The sequence below is a fragment of the Salmo salar genome, chromosome 19, assembly GCF_965601325.2.
Source record: "Salmo salar chromosome 19, fSalSal1, whole genome shotgun sequence".
Taxonomy (NCBI): domain Eukaryota; kingdom Metazoa; phylum Chordata; class Actinopteri; order Salmoniformes; family Salmonidae; genus Salmo; species Salmo salar.
Window position 1 is genome coordinate 58,282,616 of NC_138309.1, and position 16,340 is coordinate 58,298,955.

The window sequence follows — 16,340 nt, forward strand, 5'->3', positions numbered from 1 at the left end:
ACATGAAAATAAACATGTTTTTGTATCACAAACTGCAATATGCAAAGAAATCCTCTGATGTTTTAATAGAATGTAATTGAATATAATGATTTTTTTTAAATAAAAAAACAAATCCATGATTGACAACTGCCACAGAAAACAACATTTGTAACCTAGTTTTAATCTCCACAATCACTGAAGGGAAGCAATATCATGGGTACCTACCAATGATTTATATACATAATTGGTACCTACCCTTTAAAAGTTAAATACACCCCATTTCAATTCAGGACATTCCCAACAGGCACACATTGTTCTTCAAGAAGTTACCGAGACCTCCCACATACCAAAAATCCTATCTTAAGGCGTTATCTGATTGGCCTCCTCAGGTGTGACATCACGGGAAGTCAGCTCAGAAAAGAGGGCAGGCAGCCAATACTGTGGCTCTCCAGAAGCTTGGGAATCCAACCACGCCAAGCCCTCTTTCAACAGGTGATCCTAAAACAACAAGGAGTGTGTATGTTAGGATGGTGGTGAGCTAAAATCAAATCAAGAACCATGGTTCTATGGTGCTTCGTCAGTCCTAATTTTCTTCTAACCATTTTCTTCTGTAAAATATCCTCCTCCTAAACTCTCTTGGCAGCTTTGCTTTGCATTTCCTCTGTAGGCGACTTACCAGCACATGACAGGCCCGCTCTCGCTCCCACTTGAGACTCTCTCTGATCTCACTCACTGAAACGTAGCCCTTCTTCTGCAAATTGGCAGAAAAACAAATATTCATGACACCTGGCACCATATTTGCAGTCCTCTAAATGACTCAGCAAAAGAATCAGAGCAGCATGTTCTGGATCCAAGCATGATGTTGGCAACTGCTCACAAGAAAAAACAAACAGCGCCCCTCTTTAATCTCACAATCAGTATTCTAAGACATTTTTGACAAGCACTTTAGCATAATTACTGATGAGGCACCCACACAATACAGATTCAAGAGGTGAAATGAAGGACTACCTCAGCCAGCTGAAGTACCACAGTGTGGTCCATGTTGAGCTCTGCTGGCACTGACTGCACGAGGTAAGAGCCTCCAACAGGAATCATCCCAAAGCCGTTCCCCATGACTTTCAGCTTCTTTATGGCCCGCACCAAGTCATCTCTGGAGTGGAGAATAGAGATACAATTTCAACTTCATAATGAAAGTGCACTAAAGTTGATGAATAAATATCAATATGTTTGCATTATTGTATTTAGTATTTATTAGGATCCCCAATTAGCTGCTGTCAAGGCAGCAGCTAGTCCAAACAGGAAACAAGACAACAAATAAAATACATAATATACATAGCACTACATTTACATTACAATTTAGCCATTCAGCAGACGCTCCCATACAGAGAGACCCACAGCCAGGCGAGTCAACCACATATCAAAGTCCTATCCCAACCACGTATCACATACATAATACAATACAATGCAAAATTCAATACAAAAAGCATAAAAATGTCTCTCCACAGGCCCCGTTGTGCCGTATGGTGTTCTTGAATTTTTTTCAATCTTCTTTATTGCTAGTTTGAGTTACCTGGGGTGGCAGAGAGTTCCATGTAGTTATGGCTCTATTTAATACTGTGCGTTTCCCAGACTCTGTTCTGGACCTGGGGAAGGGACCTCTGGTTACATGTCTTGTGTTGTACCGATGAGTGTCTGAACTGTGTGCCAACTGCTTGAACAGACAGTTCGGTACCTTCAACACGGCGCACAAAGACCAATAGTGATACAGTCAATCTCTCCTCAACTTTGAGCCAGGAGAGACTGGCATACATGCTACTGACACTTTCCCTCCGTGTACATCTAAGAGAAATCAATATGTGCTGCTCTGTTTAAGATCAACTGCAATTTGCCTATGTCCTTCTTTGCTGCAACTGACCACACAACTGCACAGTAGTCCAAGTGCATCAAAACTAGGGCCTGTAGGACCTGTCTGGTTGACTGGGATATCAAGAAAGCAGAGCAACGCCTTATCATGGACAGACCTCTTCCCAATTAAGTAACCATAGCATTCGGAAAGTATTCAGGCCCCTTGACTTTTTTTTACCTTACAGCCTTATTCTAAAATGGATTAAATTGACGTCGCCCCCCCATCAATCTAAACACAATACCCCATAATGAGAAAGCATTTTTTTGCAAATGTATTAAAAATAAAAAACAGAAATACCTTATTTACATAAGTATTCAGAACCTTTGCTATGAGACTCGAAATTGAGCTCAGGTGCATCCTTTTTCCATTGACCATCCTTGAGATGTTTCTACAGCTTGATTGGAGTCCACCTGTGGTAAATGAAATTGATTGGACATGATTTGGAAAGGCACACACCTGTCTATAGAAGGTCCCACAGCTGACCAAGCCAAGCGATGAGATCGAAGGAATTGTCCGTAGAGCACCGAAACAGGATTGTGTCAAGGCACAGATCTGGGGAAGTGTACCAAAAAAAATTCTGCAGCATTGAAGGTCCCAAAGAACACAATGGCCTCCATCATTCCTAAATGGAAGAAGTTTGGAACCACCAAGACTCTTCCTAGAGCTGGCCGCCCGGCCAAACTGAGCAATCGGGCGAGAAGGGCCTTGGTCAGGGAGGTGACCAACAACCCGATGGTCCCTCTGACAAAGCTCTAGAGTTCCTCTGTTGAGATGGGTGAAACTTCCATAAGGACAACCATCTCTGCAGCACTCCTACAATCGGGTCTTTATGGTAGAGTGTCCAGATGGAAGCCACTACTCAGTAAAAGGCAAATGACAGCCCGCTTAGAGTTTGCCAAAAGGCACCTAAAGGACTCTCAGACCATGATAAACAAGATTCTCAGGTCTGATAAAACCAAGAGTGAACTCTATGGCCTGAATGCCAAGCGTCACATCTGGGGTAAACCTGGCACCATCCCTACGATGAAGAATGGTGGTGGCAGCATCATGCTCTGGGGTTGTTTTTCAGCAGCAGGGACTGGGAGACTAGTCAGGATCGAGGGAAATATGAATGGAATAAAGTACAGAGAGATCATTGATGAAAACCTCCAGAGCGCTCAGGACCTCAGACTGGGGTGAAGATTTACCTTCCAACAGGACAACAACCCTAAGCACACAACCAAGACAACGCAGGAGTGGCTTCGGGACAAGTCTATGAATGTCATTGAGTGGCCCAGCCAGAGGCCGGATTTGAACCCGATCGAACATTTCTTGAGAGACCTGAAAATAGCTGTGCAGTGACTCTCCCCATTCAACCTGACAGAGCTTGAGAGGATCTGCAGAGAAGAATGGGAGAAACTCTCCAAATACAGGTGTGCCAAGTTCTGTCATGTAGCGTCATACCCAAGAAGACTCAAGGCTGTAATTGCTGCCAAAGGTGCTTCAACAAAGTACTGATAAAGGGTCTGAATATGAATGTAAATGTGATCCGTTTTAATACATTTGCAACAATTTCTAAAAACCTGTTTTTTCTTTGTCATTATGTGGTATTGTGTACAGATTGATGACGAATATTGTTCGTTTTTTTTATCCATTTTAGAATAAGGCTGCAACGTAACAAAATGTGGAAATAGTCAAGGGGTCTGAATACTTTCCGAATGCACTGTATATATTTTGACCATGATAGCTTGTTTAGTTTCTTTAAATTGCTCAATAGCCACACTATTCAATAATCGATTGATGAGGTTTAGTGTTGAGCGAATGATTTGTCCCAAAATGATGCTTTAAGTTTTTGAGATATTTAACACCAGCCTATTGCTAGTTACCCATTCTAAAACTGACTAGACCTCTGTTAAGGGTGTCAGTTATTTATTTTACTTTTTCAGCCGACGTGTATACTGTTGAGTCGTCTGCGTACATGGACAAAGAGGCTTTATTCAAGGTCAGTGGAAGGTCATTACTAAACAAAGAAAACAATAATAGTCCAAGCCGGTTACCCTGCGGTACACCACACTCAACCGTATTTGCATTACAGAGACTTCCATGTGTTCTATTGGACAGGTATCAATCCATCCATGATAAGGCAAATTATGTTAATCCATAACAACTATGTTTTTTCAATGATATCAAAGGCTGCACTGAAGTCTAACAAAACAGCTCCCACGATCTTCTTATCAATTTCTTTCAGCCAATCATCAGTCATTTGTGTCAGGGCCGAGCACGTTGAGTACCCTTCCCTATAAGCATGCTGAAAGTCTGTTGTTCATTTATTTTCTGTAAAATAACATTGGTCGAACACGATTTTTTTCAAAAATGATGCTAAGCACCGGTAACAGGCTGATTGTTTGAACCATTCAAGGGTGCTTTACTATTTTGGGGCAGCGGAATGACCTTTGTCTCCCTCCAGGCCTGAAGGCACACTCCGTCTTCTAGGCTAAGATTTAAGATGTGGCATATAGGAGTCGCAATGTATTCCGCTACCAACCTCAGTAGTTTACCATCCAGGTTGTCGGGTACCAGGTGGTTTGTCCTTATTTATAGATAGCAATACATTTTTCACCTCTTCCACACCCACTTTGCGAAATTTAAAGCTACAGTGCTTGTCTTTCATTATTTGGTCCTTTATGCATGAATATGAAGGCTCAGCATTTTTTGTTTGCATGTCATGCCTAAGTTTGCTTATCTTGCCAACACAAAAGTTCTTAAAGTGGTTGGCAATATCAAAGGGTTTTGTTATGAATGAGCAATCAACCTCGATGGAGCAGAGTTAGCTTTTCTGCCTAGAATTTCATTTAAGGTACTCCAGAGATTTTTACTATTATTCTTTATACAGTATAATGTATATTTGTTCCATAGTATATTTTCTTCTTATTTTTGTTTAGTTATGTGATTTCTCAATTTATTATATGTTTGCCAATCTGCTGTGTTGCCAGACTTATTTGCCACTCCCTTAGCCTCATCCATACAGTTTTTAAATTAATCATCTATCCATGGAGATTTGGCAGTTTTAACAGTACGTTTATTTATTGCCACATGCCTGTCAGTAACCGGAAAAAGCAATTTCATAAATGCTTAAAGAGCAGCGTCAGGATGTTCCTCATTACACACATTAAACCAACACATATTTTTCACATCTTCAACATAGGAATAATTGCAAAACCTCTTGATCGCTTGTCATGTCCTGACCAGTATTAGGGATTATTTGTAATTGTAGTTTGGTCAGGACCTGGCAGAGGGTATTTTGTTTATGTGGTTCGGGGTGGTGGTTTATTTAGTAGGGTGTTTGGTTAGTTAGTTCCGGGTTATGTTCTGTGTTAGTATTTCTATGTTCTTTCTGGTTAGTTGTATATCTATGTCTAGTTAATTGGGGTTGGACTCTCAATTGGAGGCAGGTGTTTTCTAGTTGCCTCTGATTGAGAGTCCTGTATGTATGTATGTATGTATGTATGTATGTATGTATGTATGTATGTATGTATGTATGTATGTATGTATGTATGTATGTATGTATGTATGTATGTATGTATGTGTGTGTGTGTGTGTGTGTGTGTGCCTGACAAGACTGTCTAGTTCGTTTGTGTTTTTGTATACGTGTTTATTTTGGTTTTTCCTTCTTTGTCCGTAATAAAGAAGATGAGTATACACTTCCCTGCTGCATTTTGGTCCTCTCCTTATGACAACCGTGACATCGCTTATACACTATTTTAGGTCCAGTCTTTGGAACTTTGGTTTTCCTAGCTATGACTATTGTATTATGATCACTACGTCTGATGGGTGTGGATACTGCTTTAGGGCAGATTTCAGAAGCATTAGTAAAGATGTGGTCAATACAAGTGGATGATTGTAAATCATTCTGTTCTGTTTGTAAATACACTGGCAGGCTGACTGATAACCTGAATCAGGTTGCAGGCACTAGTTACAGTTTAAAGCTTTTTCTTGAGTGGACAGCTTGATTAAAGGCAGTCAATATTTAGGTTACCCAGAAAATAAACCTCTCTGTTGATATCATATACATTATCAAGCATTTCACACATATTATTCAGATACTGACTGTTAGCACTTGGTGGTCTATAGCCGCTTTCCACAAGAATAGGGTTTAGGTGAGGCAAGTGAACCTGTAGCCATATTACTTCAACTACATTTGACATGAGATCCTCTCTAATATTAAATATGGTCATACATGTTGACTTTCTGCATTACTTAGGAGAGAATTGATTATATAATTTCTGATATTTGTCAGATAGTACTCACTGGCTCACATCCTGAGCAAATTTCCCCCTTCCCTTCAACACTCTGTGATGGAGTTCGTCCAGGGTTATAAGTCCTAAAACACACAGATGGAACACCAATGAACGACACATTTGAAAATGCAGTATTTTGCTATGACTTTGATGAAGTTCCAAACACGCCTTACCTCCATTTCTGTGTTTCAGGGCCAGGCATACTTCAATGATCTGCACACCCAGCTCGTAATAGAAGTCACCCACACCAAGCATCTCTGACCAAAAGCCTTTGCCAGCTGTCAGTGACACAGAAAACACTTAATTGGTTGCATTTCAATTCCTTTAATAAATACAACGTATGAGTAACCACATGCAAAAAAAAAAAAAAAAAAGGAGTAAAGGACATTTTAATGTAGAGCAAAAACAACTTCTATTTTAAACAAACACAGTTGTGATTCTCACAGGCAAGTGGGTCAACTCCAATGGTGGCACACATCTCCTGAAACTGGACCCGGAACTGGGAACTCTTACGAATCTCTTGTTTGTGCTTGCTGGCAAATTCCTCAAGGTTAGATTTGAAGGTCTCCAGCTGTTTTGACATCTGAAGGACCATGATGTTTTAGATATTTCCACAATGGCAACAGCTTGACTAGCTACATGGATTGAATAACATTTCAATGAAGACACACCCACACATAAGCTCAGTTTGTAGAGTATGGTGCTGCTCGACTATGAAACCCCAACTGACATTTACTCCTGAAGTGTTATGCTGCTGCACCCTCTATAACATTTACATTTTAGTCATTTTAGCAGACAATCTTATCCAGAGCGACTTACAGTAGTGAATGCATACATTTTTTTTCTTCTTTCTGTACTGGTCCCCCGTGGGAATCGAACCCACAACCCTGGCGTTGCAAACACCATGCTCTACCAACCGAGCCACACGGGACCACTGTGGTTGTTATCTGACCCTACCGGTCATCTATGAACATTTAAACATCTTGCAGAACAATCTGGCCTAAATGGCCATACTCTTATAATCTCCACCCTGCACAGCCAGAAGAGGACTGGTTCCCCTCTAGGTTTCTTCCTTGGTTCCTTCCTTACTCAGGAGTTTTTCTACATCTGCATTGCTTGCTCTTTGGGGTTTAAAGATGGGTATCTGTATAACACTTTGTGACACTTACTGGTGTAAACTGGTCTTTATAAAATCAATTTGATTGATTGATTGCAACGCCAGGATAGTGGGTTGATTCCAGGGACCACCCATAAGAAAAATGTATGCACGCATGACTACGTCGCTTTAGATGAAAGTGTCTGCTAAAAGGCATATTATTATGATATTATTATTGAGCTTACCTGAACAATTTGATCCTCAGCTAACACTGTCCCCCTCTCTTTATACTTGGCCTACAAGAAAATAAGAGTTTTGGATAAGATGGCTGTATTTCTGAAATGCCTTGGATTCATTGTTTACATTTTGTAGATGGGCCCAATCATCTAGACAACGTTACCTCTGCAAGCTTCTTTTTGGCGATAGCTCCCGCACCTACTCCTCTCCTATGCATCTTGTTGATGTGAAAAAAGGACTAGCTAGCTATGAAAAAGTTGACACCGCTATTGTTATGCTTGCCAACTAACGTTAGGTAGCTAGGTAGTTCCCAGTTGCACGGTCAAAGTAATTTATTAGGTCGCGAGGTGCTTTTAGCCTATTGCAGCCATATGATAGCTCTCAGCATTCCTTTCTTATTCAATAATAATTTCTATACACACAACTTTGAAATCGACTCATTTCGCACTATTCGTGAAACTTGAGGGCTAGCAAGGTCCATTTGCTTAGTTTAGAAACCCGGAAGTAACTTCCTCCCGAGTTTGACGAGAGGCAATTCCATCAAATATGGTACTGCCACCTACTGCCTCGGCAAGAGACTTCTTCTGCCTCCAACTAGACTGAACCAGAGACGGTGAAGGAGTGAGTGCATACACTTTCATACTTGTCCCCCATGGGAATTGAACCTACAACCTAGGAATTGCAAGAATTGCATGCGCTACCAACTGAGCCACACAGGACACCTCCCAGTTGGATGTTTCCCCACCAATTTCATGGTACTATTGAGCCTTGTGTGTCGCAGTCTCAGCCTTCTGATTACACTTTCCTCCCTTCTCTCTTGGCCTGAGGACCTCCCTGCCCCCAACTTTTCCTGGATCTTATACAGGTGTCTTCCCTTTCTCTCCCTGTTCCACAACTCTTGCCATTTGTTTTTAACCACTGACCATTGGGGTCTTAGTCACCTCCCTGACCAAGGCCCTCCCCCTGATTGCTCAGTTTGGCTGGCCGGCCAGCTCTAGGAAGAGTCTTGGTGGTTCCAAATTTCTACCATTTAAGAATGATGGAGGACACTGTGTTCTTGGGGACCTTCAACGCTGCAGACATTTTTTTGGTACCCTTCCCAGAATCTATGCCTTGACACATCCTGTCTCGGAGCTCTACGGACAATTCCTTCGACATCACGGCTTGTTTTTTGCTCTGACATGCGCTGTGGGACCTTATATAGACAGTTGTGTGCCTTTCCAAATCATTTCCAATCAATTGAATTTAGCACAGGTGGACTCCAATCAAGTTGTAGAAACATCTTAAGGATGATCAATGGAAACAAGATGCACCTGAGCTCAATTTTGAGTCTCATAGCAAAGGGTCTGAATACTTATGTAAATAAACTATTTCTGTTTTTTATTTTTAATACATTTGCAAAAATGTAATACGTTTGTGTAGATTGATGAGGGGGAAAAAAACAATTAAAAAAAATTTGTAATAAGGCTGTAACGTAAGAAAATGTGGGAAAAGTCAAGGGGTCTGAATACTTCCCGAATGCCCTGTATATGAAGCCTCCTCTCAAGATACGCAAAGGACCTTGTTATTCTTTCAATGTGACCAGCAGGACTCTTTAAGGTGTGACATTTGTGAAAAATGTGAACATTTGTGAAAATATTGCAATTCAAGATTTTACTTTTGTGAAATGTTTATCTCATGCAAAATGCTAGATGCAATTAACAACTCAGTGAGGCCAATTTTTGTTTTTTACTTCAAGCTATTTTATTTCCCCTTAGAAATTATTTATGAAAAAGTTCAGACATGCTGGATTCATATTTCTAACTTTACAATATATATTTGTGTACACAAAAATAGAAAGCATACATTTTGCTCCAAATTGTCATAATGTTTTGGTTGACTTCTTTGCATTACTCTCCCACCTATGTTGATCATTTGTTGATATTCTTCGAAACATCACTGTGTTCGGTTGTAGTGAGGAAACAAATGTGAAAATATTATAATAAAAACAATATGACACAACCAATAATTTGGCAACAATTTACTATATTTACTACAATTTACTATATTAAAGTAGTTCACAGAATGAACTCACATGGATCTGTCCCTTGCTGCGAATGCACAGTGTAAGCTTTTTCAGGAGATTGTTGTACAGGCGAGCCTCTGGATCTTCCTCTGGAGTGACATTAGACCTATGACAGTTTTATTTTATTATTATCGTTGCCAGTGGCTGAATTTGCTCTCCGCCTCTGCATATCTCTCCGATTCAGCTTCTGCATGTCTCAAGTTCTGAACTGCAGCAATTATAGTAATTTCAGAGCCAATTTGACTTACATGCTCTTTTTCTCTCTCTGGTTGAGCAGGAAGTTGACAAAATTCTTCTGCACCATGGAGTCCATGATTTTGCTCATGTCACTGGCGATGGTTGACTCTGCGTATCTTCTCCCCAAACCCTGTCCATTTTCTGTGAGACTAACAAGCAGACATGAACACAAACATATGAGAGGAATGGACAAATTTGATAATGCAGGGGACTCAACATCAAAATGAAATATGATCAGACATCTCAAACGCAGGATGGGAATCTTACCTGTTCTCGTCAGACTGGGACAGGACTTCAGCATGCAACATCCCAGCCAGGCAGAGAAGCACCAGTGAAAACAAAGCTACCTTCATGGTGACAAAACTAAACGAGAGAAGCAAGAGGCAGAGGAAGTCAGGAAGAGAAAAAAAACTGCAATTGTGGAGAAGGTCTTACACTTACAATACAGGGGTGCCTTTATATTTCTAAATAACTGTTATATTTCTGTAAATGTATTACACATACAGTAAGCTAGACACTAGAATGCATGTATTAAGTAGAAATGTATAGTTGGAACAACAGAATACTGGAAGGGTATATTTTGAAAACTATCTTACCTTGTGAATGGATATTCTTCAGTGAGAGATGCAGGCTTTTTGTGAATTGCTACAAGACATTGGTCCTTTTATACAGTTTCTCAGAGGTGATTTGTGGCAACACCGGCATATCAACAGGAATAACACCTTAGTTCCACTACATTAGGGCAATAATATACACATACTTCTGATAAGCAAGCTTTCTAATGAATTCAAAACTTTTAAGCCTGTTTTTCCCCACTGAGTAAAATAATAGGATGTTTAAAATTGTTCTCTAGATTGGAGGTAACTACCCTTAATATGATCAGTGGAAACCTTTCTGGGCTATTAGGCTAATCTGAATGGTGCTAGATGGGAAACAATTGAGACGTGAACAGCTTAATGGTCAAACTAGAAGATAAGGGAATGAAGTAAAAGGTGAATGTTCTCCATGCTGTAACCTGTTTTGGGTTACGTGTAGCTAAATTTAAATCTAAAATGGTCCTTGAGATCAGAAAACATGATTTGTCTTAAATATGAACGATGGTGTAATGGTAAATATGCCAATGCTGTTACTGTTTGTTTTTTATTCATCATGGTCATTTTAGGTTGCTAAAGGAGTGACCAGGCTAAACCCACCTGTCTCTCACAATATCAAATCAAATTGTATTTGTCACATACTTTGTTAACAACAAGTGTAAACTAACAGTGAAATGCTTACTAACAATGCAGAAAGAAAAAAATGTAAATAATATGCATCACAGAGAAAGCAGAAAACACCAACGTCTCTACCTTGCCGGCCGAACGTCAACTAAGTCCTCGTATTCATCCCTAAAAGCAAAAACCTGGAAATGTTTATGAGTACAGGATAAATAGCACACAGGTGTGACATATTGGTGATTGAAGAGAATCACCTGACCAGTGGTGATTTTAGCATGTAAATCTTGGTGGGGCAAAAAAAAAAAATGCTTTTAGACGCATCCCAGCAAACCCACTACATAACACAACACAACCCTAAACAATACATTAATTGGACTATAAGGGTGACAAACGGTGCCCACTAACTGTTAGGGCCTACATACCGCTGTCCCAACAGCAGAGTCCCAAAAGCAGTCCCAACACCTTACCACTGTTACACCTGGCTATCAGCGGAGCCTTGTCTGGCAGAAAAACATTTCATTCAGCCTCATTTACTGCCTTTTTAAAAAAACATAGCTGATATGGTTTACTTGCTTAAACAAATGTGGTTTCTACTGACAACTGAGATGTACAAATGATGGCATAAGGGGATGAAAATTCATAACTTCGATTAAGACAATGATCAAGCTAGGATGGACGTAATCAATATACCTATTTGTTCAGCACTCCCTGTACACCAAGTCAGAACCAAGTCAGAACCGTACGATAAATAAAGGGAGCATATTGTGGTTTAATTTTGGTAGATGTTATTTACAACAATCTTTAAGGGTGCCATTAATTGTGAAACCTTGAATTGGAGGACATTGATTTTTAATTAAATCAATAAATTATTTTGGTTGGTTCAATTGAAACATTAATAAAGTACAGTATTTCTCACATGTTGGTATTTTGAGTTTATCTCTATAATTATATTGTTTATATTTTTTTAAGTATTGTTTGTGCATTGCCAGTCAGGGGTGCCAGTAATTTTGGAGATCATTGTAAGCAGACAATGAAAGCTCTTACAATATTCAACGATGACATTTCTCTGAAACAGGTTATAGGCTACATTTGCACCACCAAGTCAGAACAGTAGGCCAAATTATGAGGGGAAAGGGGACCAAATTATTAGGGTAAGGCACATGGGCTACTAACAGTTTACTACACAACATACACTTAGTATTACTTTCTTAGCTACAGTATACATATCTCCCTGGCATAGTACATAATTTATGCAGCAGCTAACAAGACATTTTTGGACTCACCTTGTTGTGCTGTGCTCAATTGAAAAGGAAGGTGGCGCGGCGGTCCTTCATGGGAAAATTTTGTCATCAAAGTCTGGCATTCTCTGGATTTATGGTGCTTTCAAGACAACTGGGAACTCTGAAAAAAAACTAGGTTTAATCATGACGTTAGTAACCTTCAGGTCGAAGCTCTAGAAAGAAGGTTCCCGATTTGCCACCTACCGATTTGGAATTCCGAGTTGGATGACAGTTCAAAACGTATTTTCCCAGTCGGAGATCATTTTTTTCAAAGTTCCCAGTTGTCTTGAACTCACTGAAGTCTGATATTTCCCAGTTCAGAGTTTCCAGTTGTTTTGAAAGCAGCAGAAGTGTCGCATCCTGACTAGTAAAGGGGTCATTTTGTTATTGTAGTTGGTCAGGACGTGGCAGGGGTGTGTTTGTTTTGTGTGTTTCGTTTTTTTGGGGTTATGTTCTATGTTAATATATTTCTATGTTTGTTCTAGTTCTTCTATTTCTATGTTTAGTTTAATGGGTTGACCTTCAATTGGAGGCAGCTGTTCCTCGTTGCCTCTAATTGAATGTCCTATTTAGTAGGGGTGTTTTTCCATGGGTTTTGTGGGTAGTTGTTTCTATGTATAGCCTTACAAGACTCTCGTTGTGGTCTGGTTTTAAAAAAAAATAAAGTATAAGTATGGACACTTACCACGCTGCGTATTGGTCTGATATTTCTTACTCCTCAGAAGACGAAGATGATGACAAGAAGTCATGCTGGATTGACAGCATGGCCAATTTTATATGTTTATCCTTTTAAGTTGGGAAAAGAGATCCTTAAGCCCAGACTTGGACCACACATCCACTCCACTGAATAGCAGGCTAGTGATTCCTTTGCAATGCTTGCAGTTAGCAACTGATTCCTTCCAAACCACTTGTTGTTGAACTTGCGATTTACAGCTTGGTGTGTAATGTTTATGTCCAATGGTCGATGAGCACCGATAAGTTTTATCTATAATTTCTCTTCATAATTTCTCTTAAATAACTTGCCAGTAGATTGTAGACTTGATTCATGGTAACTGCTAGCTTGCTAGTTAAGATTGAAAGTATGATGACATGATCAGTCCAATCAAAGCTAATGTAGATATAAAGTGATTTGACAATTTTATCTGTGGCCAATGACCTTGAGCCTTCTTGGATGGGCACTTCTAATGCTTGAATCTTTGAGCTCTCCCGTAGATTTTGTGGTGACAGTTTCCCCATGAGTGAAAGAACACTGAGCCAATCACGGCGCAACTAGAGAACATTACCAACCCCTATGCTCCGTATTTTCCGCTGGCTGTCCCACCACCACAGAAAACACTGAGCTAGGCTGAAACACCTGCATTTTGGAGCTGCCTTACTCAAGAAAGCAAAAAAGAGACCATGTTTGTATGCAGCTTTATTAACTCAATAATTGTTTTATTTTTACATTGTTTGCAAACTGATATGTGACACGTATTAATGCCAAAATAACTTGCTAAACAGGTGAGGCTCAAAACAGGTGGGGCTCTACCTGCCCTGAATGACAGGTCGCCACTGCACCTGACCCACTTGACATGCAAGAACATGTTTGCTACAGTCACGGTATAGGTAGAGGTTTTAAAACGTACAGTTGAAGTCTGAAGATTACATACACCTAGGTTGGAGTCATTAAAACTTGTTTTTCAACCACTCCACAAAATTCTTGTTACCAAACTATAATTTTGGAAAGTCGGTTAGGACATCTACTTTGTGCATGACACAAGTAATTTTTCCAACAATTGTTTACAGACAGATTATTTAACATATAATTCACTGTATCACAATTCCAGTGGGTCAGAAGTTTACATACAGTAAGTTGACTGTGCCTTTAAACAGCTTGGAAAATTCCAGAAAATGATATCATGGCTTTAGAACCTTCTGATAGGCTAATTGACATAATTTGAGTCAATTGGATGTGTACCTGTGGATGTATTTCAAGGCCTACCTTCAAACTCAGTGCCTCTTTGCTTGACATTATGGGAAAATCAAAAGAAATCAGCTAAGACCTCAGAAAAAAAATGTCAACCTCCACAAGTCTGGTTCATCCTTGGGAGCAATTTCCAAACGCCTGAAGGTACCACATTCATCTGTACAAACAATAGTACGCAAGTATAAACACCATGGGACCATCCAGCCATCATACTGCTCAGGAAGGAGACGAGTTCTGTCTCCTAGAGATGAACGTACTTTGGTGTGCGAAAAGTGCAAATCAGTCTCAGAACAGCAGCAAAGGACCTTGTGAAAATGTTGGAGGAAACATGTACAAAAGGGTCTATATATCCACAGTAAAACGAGTCCTTTATCGACATAACCTGAAAGGCTGCTCAGCAAGGAAGAAGCCACTGCTCCAAAACCACCATAAAAAAGCCAGACTACGGTTTGTGAAGACAGAAGACATCAAAACTATGAAATAACACATATGGAATCATGTAGTAACCAAAAAAGTTAGATCAAAATATATTTTATATTTGAGATTCTTAAAAGTAGCCACCCTTTGCATTGATGACAGTTTTGCACACTCTTGGCATTCTCTCAACCAGCTTCACCTGGAATGCTTTTCAAACAGTGTTGAAGAAGTTCCCACAAATGCTGCTTTTCCTTCACTCTGCCGTCCAACTCATCCCAAACCATCTCAATTGGATTGAGGTCAGGTCATCAATTAGAGGCAACGAGGAACAGCTGCCTCCAACTGAAGGTCAACCCAGCACTCCATCATTCCCCTTATTGGTCATATAGCCCTTACACAGCCTTGAGGTGTGTTGGATCATTGTCCTGTTGAAAAACAAATGATAGTCCCACTAAGCCCAAACCAGATGGGATGGTATATCACTGCAGAATGCTGTGGTAACCATGCTGGTTAAGTGTGCCTTGAATTCTAAATAAATCACAGTGTCAGAAGCAAAGCACCCCCACACCATCACACCTCCTCCTCCATGGTGGGAACCACACATGCGGAGATCATCCGTTCATCTACTCTGCGTCTCACAAAGACATTGCGGTTGGAACCAAGCATCTCAAATTTGGACTCATCAGACCAAATGACAGATATCCACCAGTCTAATGTCCATTGCTCATGTTTCTTGGCCCAAGCAAGTCTCTTCTTATTGGTGTTCTTTAGTAGTGGTTTCTTTGCAGCAATTCGACCATGAAGGCCTGATTCACACAGTCTCCTCTGAACAGTTGATGTTGACATGTGTCTGTTACTTGAACTCTGTGAAGCATTTATTAGGGCTGCAATCTGAGGAGCAGTTAACTCTAATGAACTTATCCTCCACAGCAGAGGTAACTCTGGGTCTTCCTTTCCTGTGGCGGTCCTCATGAGAGCCAGTTTTATCATAGCGCTTGATGGTTTGTGCGACTGCCTCAAGAAGAGAGAATGCAAATACTGTGCAAAGCTGTCATCAATGCAAAGGGTGGCTACTTTTAAGAATCTCAAATATAAAATATTTTGATTTAACACTTTTTGGTTACTACATGATTCCATATGTGTTATTTCATAGTTAATGTATTCACTACTATTATACAATGTAGAAAATAGTAAAAAATAAAGGAAAACCCAGGAATGAGTAGGTGTGTCCAAACATTTGACTGGTACTGTATGTATCCCAATCATGTGAAACCCGTAGATTAGGGACTAAAGAATTTCAATTGACTGATTTCCTCATATACATTTACATTTAAGTCATTTAGCAGACGCTCTTATCCAGAGCGACTTACAAATTGGTGCATTCACCTTATGATATCCAGTGGAACAACCACTTTACAATAGTGCATCTAAATCTTTTAGGGGGGGTTTAGAAGGATTACTTTATCCTATCCTAGGTATTCCTTAAAGAGGTGGGGTTTCAGGTGTCTCCGGAAGGTGGTGATTGACTCCGCTGTCCTGGCGTCGTGAGGGAGTTTGTTCCACCATTGGGGTGCCAGAGCAGCGAACAGTTTTGACTGGGCTGAGCGGGAACTGTGCTTCCTCAGAGGTAGGGAGGCGAGCAGGCCAGAGGTGGATGAACGCAGTG

At 40.2% G+C, this 16,340-nt stretch overlaps 1 protein-coding gene across 2 annotated transcripts; it reads right to left on the reverse strand.

Annotated features, from left to right (window-relative positions):
* Window positions 1–40: 40 nt before the first annotated feature.
* snf8 (SNF8 subunit of ESCRT-II) lies at window positions 41–10,411 on the reverse strand. Of its 2 annotated transcripts, XM_045701850.2 has the most exons (11): window positions 10,394–10,411; window positions 10,065–10,160; window positions 9,809–9,946; window positions 9,570–9,666; window positions 7,504–7,554; window positions 6,607–6,745; window positions 6,336–6,440; window positions 6,173–6,245; window positions 988–1,129; window positions 656–730; window positions 41–477 (listed from the first exon to the last, which is right to left on the reverse strand). In XM_045701850.2, exons 2-11 carry the CDS (start codon window positions 10,148–10,150, stop codon window positions 340–342), a joined length of 1,044 nt encoding a protein of 347 aa, XP_045557806.1. In that variant the 5' UTR covers window positions 10,151–10,160; window positions 10,394–10,411; the 3' UTR covers window positions 41–339. The 2 variants fall into 2 exon arrangements, with proteins under 2 accessions (XP_045557806.1, NP_001134277.1); NM_001140805.2 differs by lacking the exons at window positions 9,570–9,666; window positions 9,809–9,946; window positions 10,065–10,160; window positions 10,394–10,411 and adding an exon at window positions 7,659–8,001 and having other exon boundaries at window positions 53–477.
* Between the last annotated feature and the right edge of the window lie 5,929 nt (window positions 10,412–16,340).